Source organism: Ruditapes philippinarum, unplaced genomic scaffold, assembly GCF_026571515.1.
Source record: "Ruditapes philippinarum isolate M1 unplaced genomic scaffold, ASM2657151v2 ctg2642_1_1_1_1, whole genome shotgun sequence".
Classification (NCBI taxonomy): domain Eukaryota; kingdom Metazoa; phylum Mollusca; class Bivalvia; order Venerida; family Veneridae; genus Ruditapes; species Ruditapes philippinarum.
This window is the reverse complement of record NW_026864559.1, coordinates 59,419-67,457: the sequence shown is the minus strand read 5'-3', so window position 1 is coordinate 67,457 and position 8,039 is coordinate 59,419. Positions and strand designations below refer to the sequence as shown.

The following is an 8,039-nucleotide window of genomic DNA, read 5'->3' as shown; positions in this document are numbered from 1 at the left end:
AATAAACTCCATTGAAATGGGTTCGTGTGAAATAGTATGTCAGAAACTTTCAAATGTAGGTCTTTACATTTGTGAAAAAATTAAGGCAAGTTAGTTTACTAAAGTATGAGCATAGGTTAATTATTTGGGTGCAGTGGGGGAGGGTTAAGCCCTCCAGCACAATCCAGTCATACGGCCGAAAAGAGAATGTCAGATAATTTTTGCTAACCCCGGGTGTTACAAACTTAAAGTAACATCAGGTGTCAAAACCACCCACCTGCTGCAGATGCATGGACTCGTAATTCAAACCCATTTAGTCGCCACTGACGATCATGGACTGGATATCATTTAAGTATGCCCTAGCGAAAATGTTTGAACATGATGACCCAAACTCAAACTATTCAAACTATTCATTTTATCGCAGACAAATCTTATTTTCTTTTTTATTTCTTTTTATTTCCTTAAATGATTGGCTTTTGTTTGTGTTTGGGTTATAGTTTTTTTGTTACTGTTTCATGAATTTATTAGCTTCAAAAGAAATCAAACTTCTATGTATAATACGTTCATGCATTGTGAGGGAGGGGGGGACACAAAACAAAAACAACAAAAATGCATGTGAATGAATAAACAAACCATTTACACAACAATTTTATTATCAAATTGGGTGGCTAATGGACAAAACAGTCAAATCATGATAAATTTACCCTCCAGTGAAAGTTATATCAACATCTACTTGGTACAGACAAACTTTTAGACCTGTCGTTTTAACCGCAAACATCGCTTTTTATCTTTCAATGCAAACTAAAAATGTCAAATCTGATAAAATAGACAAAAAATTAAATTAAATAAATTACGCATCAACATAACAAATAAATGATGAAATATTTTTTGGAAATCGCATACTGTGAAACAACGTCTAAACAAGTCTCCGTTAGCAGGATTTTAGTCAAACTAATAGGGCGAGTTACCAATGCAAAAAAAATTATATAATTACCCATCAAAGTCAGAAATTACTGGATGATCAATCAAAATAGTACAATTATTACCTAAGTATTAGTTCAATATACGCAATAGATACACTTTAATGTATTCAATGAGTTTGTGAAAAACCAAACAACAATTGAACAACTCCAAAGGAACGGCATAAGGACGGTTTTGTCTGTTATAACAGTTTACTGATGTCCTTATAAGCGTCTAACTAGATAATAATTGACTCTCCTTTCGTTGTGTTATCCAGACAGTCACAGCTTCAAACAAATAATTCAATTAGCCATATAGCGAACAATATATGCGAAATAGACTGTGAAGAAAATGTTCAAATTTGGAGACAGAGCAACTATTTTAGTGTTTTTTAAGACAGAGCAACTATATAAGTTTTTTTGAGACAGAGCAATTGTTTTAGTGCAAGAAAATGTTCAAATCAACTGTATTAGTTAGTTGTTTGGAGACAGAGCATCTAATTTTATGTTTTTGAGATCAACTGTATTAGAGTTTTTGAGACAGAGCAACTGTATTAGAGTTTTTGAGACAGAGCAACTGTATTAGTGTTTTTGAAGACAGAGCAATTGTTTTAGCTTGCTTTGGAGACAGAAAAACTGTATTAGTTTGTTTTGAGACAGATCAACCGTTTACAGAGCAACAGTATTAGTTTCTGGAGACAAAGCAATTGTATTAGTTTTCGTATGCCATTGTAAAGCTCCTTTTTCTGTACTCTGGTACCGGACTCTACTCTGGTACCGGACTCTGCATTTAATTATAGGGCGAGATAGACCATCCTGAACATCGTTGGCTCAATTTTTTTCACTTTTCACGTATCAAGCTTACGTTTTTACGACTTTTTTTAATTTTGGAATCTTTAAGCTAAGCAAACCCGTTACTAAAAACAATCAGTATTTAGCAAAGATTGTAAAGGTTTTTGCTCAACGGCAAAACAGTTTGTCCCTGAATATCTATAGCTATTCGTGAGAGTCACGCTTGTTTGATTTAAGTGACACTTATAAATAAATTGATAACAATATGACAAAAATTTTGAATTAGATCTTAATACTCCTCATTTGTTTATCTCCTTTTTCTGGTCATTTAGGTCCGTTGATCCTAATTATCTGTTTGTGTTTACAATAAAATACATTTACCCACTAAGGTGTATTATAAAGCTATAGCCTGACTGCCGGCAATTTTGAATTTTGAAATAAAAAAATTTGCATCAAAGATATATGTTGCTATATTTCCTTTTTTACGATTTTTGCATGCACGAGATCATTGATAAACTGTTGAAAATGTACTTTAAATAGAAGAATAATATCGGGAACATTTTAGTTCGTTCTGTTTACGCACTGTTTTCATGTGTGTTTAATATTAAACTAATGATTATGGAAACAACAGAATTTTACAAAAAAAATTTTAATTTAACTTAAATATTTCATAAGATATAGCTTCATACAATTTAAGAAGACTTAGATGTACATACATTTAACTGAACAGTATCCCCAATTACAACCTCAATACAAACGAGTCAGAAAATTTGATTGTTTGTGGGTTTTCTAACTACAGGCCTATCCTTTTAAACTATTTTTGATAGTTTACATAATTGCCTAACTTTGCCCATTAGGTGTTAGCTAATTTAATTAGGAAAAGTATGCATTTATTACAAGGCCGTTGTCTTGGTTTCTTGATAATGTTTGTTGTTTTTATCCAAAACACGTGCTTTGATTTTATGATATATATTTATTTAATGAATTTATGTAAATTATGGCGTACGTGAGACTTTAAACATTTTAAATGATTTAAACAGAGATATGTTTTTTATTATAAATTTTTTGTATCAATATAAAAACCACCTAAATTGTGTTTGTTGCGAAATCCCGTATTTGCTACAGATATATAAGACAAAGTTTGGGCAAGGTGCTTCAAAGTTAAAGCGGTCCTTGTTACAACTGTGCATATTTACAAGGTAAGAATCTTAGATATAAGTATTACTATGTTAACAGGACTGATAGATTTAAGTACGGACTCTTCAACGAAATTGAGAAAGAAAGATTCTTGATTGTAAATTTAAATTTATCATATTATTTATGTAAATGCATTACAAATCTATGATTTATTCTTTCCTCCGTAGTAAAAATTTTCAATGTAAGTGAAATGTTCAATTCTAATAAATAAATGTAATTCAGTGTTATTATATTTTTCTGTCCTTTGGGATCATTAGGTGTTTTGAGTGTTGAAATATGAATACAGCTTAAGCCAGTGCTAGGGGGTCGTGAGGATTTGTGATTGTTCTTTAATTTTTCATGTGCAGCCTCAATCAAACGGAATCTGCAATTTCTTCATGAAATTGTGTGGTAATTAATGCTTCCGAGGGATCACTTTTTTCTAGATATTTATATTTATATTTTAAAGCATTTAGAAATTAATTAACTACTTTTAATTGCAAACGCAAAAATAACTTAAGAAAGGTAAATCAAGTCATTATATTTGTAATAAAGTTATTATTATGGTTGATATTAGTGCTGTTTACTTCTGCTAATGTTTGTTTGGTGTTTTTTTTTTGTTGTTGTTTTTGTTTTTTGTTGTTTTTTTCGTTGTTGTTGTTGTTGTTTGTTTTTTTATGATGATAATGATGACGACAATTTTATTCTATTTTAGTCGCATCCTTGCTGAACAATATGGCTTTTTTGCTTCCATCTGCGTCCGTATTCTTTGTCTTAATGATGATGACAACTCAGTATGCCATTTCTGTTAATGCAGGTAAGAAATATCATTTTCTTTTTTTTTTATTTTTCCAATCGATATTCTCAACTTTTTAAAGTAAAATTCAGTAACAAATGATCATTTATCGTGTATATTTTTTTCTTTGTCGCAATTTTTGGCCCAATCACTTTCATTTTAGCTTTTATGTTTTCTTATTTGTGCGTTTTTTTTTTCAAAATTATAGATTGTTTTAATTTTTTCAAATTTTTTAACCCTATAAAAAATGAATTTAAAGTTATTTTGAAACATATTTATATCACTTATATCAATTTTCATTTATGGTTTTTCATGATTTGTTAATATAAATCATTCGAAAAAGCTGCATACTTTTTTACAGTCGCAGACTTTTTGATATCTAGTTTTTTATGTCGCTTTATTATCTATGCAAAATTGCTCGCGAAATTGTTATATTGTGATTCTCTAAATCAAATATTTATTTGATATCTTGATATCTAGTGTTCATTATTGCATAATTTTGGTCAGTTACGTCTGAAAATCTGGGTAATAAAAGTTTTGATATAATACTTATTGCTCTTTGACAATATAGATTATAAGATTTTGAAACGGCAGGTAAATTCCGGAGAATACAGAAATCTCTGTGATTGACATGAGATGTTTTTCGTTCAGGGGAAGTTAAGAATGAAATTGTAGGGCAAAATTTATGGCAAAATGACAACTTATTTTGCCTTTCACGTGTCTCCATTTTTTATTTACCCTTGAGTGGGCATACTGTCATTCAAAATTCAAGTTCCCATTTTTCTTTAAATAACGACAGTATGAATTAAATATTTTTGAAAATAATATCTAATGATATATATATATATATATCACATAAATTTCTTTAATTTCTTTCCTTTTTCTTTTTTTTTCGGTCACCAACGGTATTTGTTTTATATAAATTGAAATTGTTATTTCTTTCGGCTTTTTTGCCAGTGAAAGAATGTTATTCTAAAATTTCAATATCAATTACACACTATTATTTGTATGTTTACGTTATTGATGTTTTTATTAATTGGCTTTATTATATAATTAATTATCCTTTTTTGTCTGTAAATCCATTTTTTTTTCTGAAGTACTTTATTTCTGAAGCTCTTAAATACTTTGATAATGGCAAAGTACGACGACGATTATGAATATTCGGCTTAAAGTAAGATTTGAGTAAATATGACATTGACTGGCTAACTCGTTTGTTTTTGTTTATATTTAGAGGCTACAAATGAAGAACATCACTCTGTTGTGAAACGAGCAATTGTGTACGGCCGAGTGGCATTTTCTGCCTACCTTTCAAGTCGCACGACGTATCTTGATAATGAAAAGATTGTATTTGACTCCGAGGTAATTAACGACGGAGAAGCCTATGACAAAAGTTCCGGTATATTTACAGTTCCGGCAACCGGCACCTACCTATTTGCTTTCCAGTTCGAGGACTGGTCCAACACTGACCAGCAAACGGCATACCTGATGGTGAATGGAAATATAATTTCAAGCGCCATTATAAAGACCTTAGGAAGAAGTACACAGGCGGGTAACACAGTCATTGTCCATCTTCACAAAAATGATAATGTCTACGTGCAAGTCAACCTCGGACAAGTTTATGGATCTCCTACTGAACGTTACACCACTTTCTCGGGGTATCTTTTGTATTGAAAAAAAAAACATTTGTCTCGAAATATTTTGGTAACTCTGTTATATGTACAATATCTAAAATGTAAAACAATAACAGAATCTGATTAAACAACTTATCCATTTAGTGTTTATAGTCTTGTACTACATTTTAATGTCTTGATTCCAATTGTTCAAACAAGCTAGGTAAGTAAAAGCTAAAAGTAGACTAAGTGTTTCTGTTTTATCCCACCATTTAAGTGATCAGATGGAATATTATAAACAAAGTAAAGGCACTTAAGCAACTCCACTGAGGCTTTTTGAAAAATCACAGGATTAGCGATAATTTTCCAAGATAAGTGTTACATTTGATGTATTTCTTGCCTATAAGCTTATGTCCAAAATTTCATACCATTTGCTTGCTAAGTTTTACCAGAATAATTCAAATTGTTAATACAGGCTGACAGGAGAAAAGCGTTGCAACGCTTTTCACTCAAATCGGTTTAAGAATAGCACAAAAATAAGATTTTCAATCTATTCCTGAGTATGTTTCTTAGATATCTACTGCATATATTTCTGTTTTAAATTACCCAGTTGATTTATGTAAGTATTTCAAATTTAATTTTTTCTACGCTGTTTGGAGCTCCTTTTAAGAATGCATTTATGACAATAAAGAACGTTTTGTCGGTTCGGTTCGTAAACGGCAGAGGTAAATGTAATCTGACGTTAGGGCCCCTTAGCATAACTCAACATTAAAACAAAGACATAGCTTTGAGCCTCGTAACAACATATATATGTACTTTTCCTCAATCACGACAAACCTGTGGAGTTCCATACAATGTTTCGGCGCGATTTTGTTATTGTAAAGGTAACACAATGTATACAATGTAGACTTGACTTCCATGCAAAATATTAATACTCTATGTTAAGCCACTTACCCGCAACAAAAATAGAGAATTCAAAAGATGCGTCCCTAATATGGCTTATGAGTATTTTCTGAAAACAATTACCTGAAACAAACGGTTAAACGTTTTAGAGAAATAAAAAATGATAGTAGTTCTGACGAATAATGGACCTTAATAGAATACAAACAACTAACAACAAACGTAAGCCTATACTCACTTCAAATATTAAATTTTATATACACGCACGAGGAAATTATTAATCCGATATGTTTTCCAATGAAAGAGATAGAAATAAAAAATAAATTACGACACAAGGTAAAAAAATTAATAATAAAACAACGAGAACAAAGATTAACACCATCACAACCCAGAAAGATATGACCACTGGCAATGATTCCAGCAGGACCAAAATTAAAACAGGACAGGATACAAGGCAAAAACAACGTTCACAAGACGCAGCCCCTGACTCACCCCGATAATATTCAATGCCTAAGAAAGAAAATATGATAGAGAAAAACGGAATCACTAAGGATTTTATGCCTAAAACGACAAAAACAACAGCTTAAGCAGAATTCAATATTTAACACGAAAATGGTGAAATTTTGTTCTTGGAAAAAATTGCAGATGTATTAATACGCCTTTATCATAAAAACTTTAATGTTACACTGCCGTGCCATTTCATGATAAGCGTTGTATGGTCCCAATTTAAAACAAAAAAGACGAATAAACACTAAAAGGGTAAAAAACTTAACGCTTAAACATTAAACCATTGACTTAATGACGTCACGACAAATTACCTATAGCATCATATGAAGATCACAATACCTAAAAACTTGAATAAAACATCCTTTCCAAATAAGGATTACCCTGTGAGTAAATACCACCTAGGTCAACATATCAATAATTAAACAGAATCTCCATGTAAATATCACTTGTCAATAAATGTCATTGGTTGGTGTTCTATGCGTGACCTCTGTTCGCAGGTTTGACTGTAGGTAAAATGCGTCATCTTTATAAAATGCAGCCAAACCTGTTATGAACATGCGCTGAGTTTTCAATCAAATAACATATGATGTAGTGTTTCTATTATAACGATTATTTTAAGGACACTCATTGCAAAGCCATTTTGGACTTTGTTCATTGTTCTATATAAAGAGAGTTAGGATTATGGGAAAGTACACGGATCAGATAGAGTGATTTATCATAGGTAATGACGTTTTAAGTTATTTTTCCAATATGTGTGCCTCTATCATCTAATTATATTTTTCTTTGATTTTTCCAGTTTAGTTATCATACAAATGTACTGTGCGCCACGATATTGTTGAGGGTCGTTGTTGATCTTTGTTTTATCTATCTATTTATTTATTTATTTATTTATTCATTTATTAATTTATTTATCTATTTATATATTTATTTTTTATATTCTCTAGATGCATATAGATTCGCTTAATAGTTCCAAAGTTCTAATAATGAGTACAAATACGAATGGTTAATGGTAAAGATTTCTGACTGAGGTGCCCTTGCCTCTCCCCACGATCGATCTGAATCAAATTGGAACGTACATTTGAAATATCTCATAAGCATTATTAATTAGGTATTCTGTGAGGGTTGTGAGAGATCCTACACTTTGCATTATCCAATGAACTCGACTCGAAAAAAAGAGAAGGAAATTTGTACCTTGCAAAGGTTGTTTGATTGTTCTTTGTTTCTTTTTTTTTTTTTTGTTGGTGTTTTTTTTGTCATTTTACTATTCCCTTTCCAAATATATTTGAAACACCGACAGAGGGAGCTATTTACCTAGCTTTC

At 31.1% G+C, this 8,039-nt stretch overlaps 1 protein-coding gene across 1 annotated transcript; it reads left to right on the top strand.

The window, feature by feature from the left end:
- The first annotated feature begins 2,844 nt into the window (after positions 1-2,844).
- On the top strand, positions 2,845-5,557 carry LOC132726058 (complement C1q-like protein 4). The gene is made up of 3 exons (XM_060711305.1): positions 2,845-2,929; positions 3,622-3,723; positions 4,934-5,557. Exons 2-3 carry the CDS (start codon positions 3,642-3,644, stop codon positions 5,371-5,373), a joined length of 522 nt encoding a protein of 173 aa, XP_060567288.1. The 5' UTR covers positions 2,845-2,929; positions 3,622-3,641; the 3' UTR covers positions 5,374-5,557.
- Positions 5,558-8,039: the final 2,482 nt, after the last annotated feature.

Coding starts and splice junctions, on each gene's coding strand:
- LOC132726058 (XM_060711305.1), top strand. CDS start 3,642: ATGGCTTTTTTGCTTCCATCTGCGTCCGTATTCTTTGTCTTAATGATG. Junction 3,724..4,933: donor TGCCATTTCTGTTAATGCAG/GTAAGAAATATC, acceptor GTTTATATTTAG/AGGCTACAAATGAAGAACAT.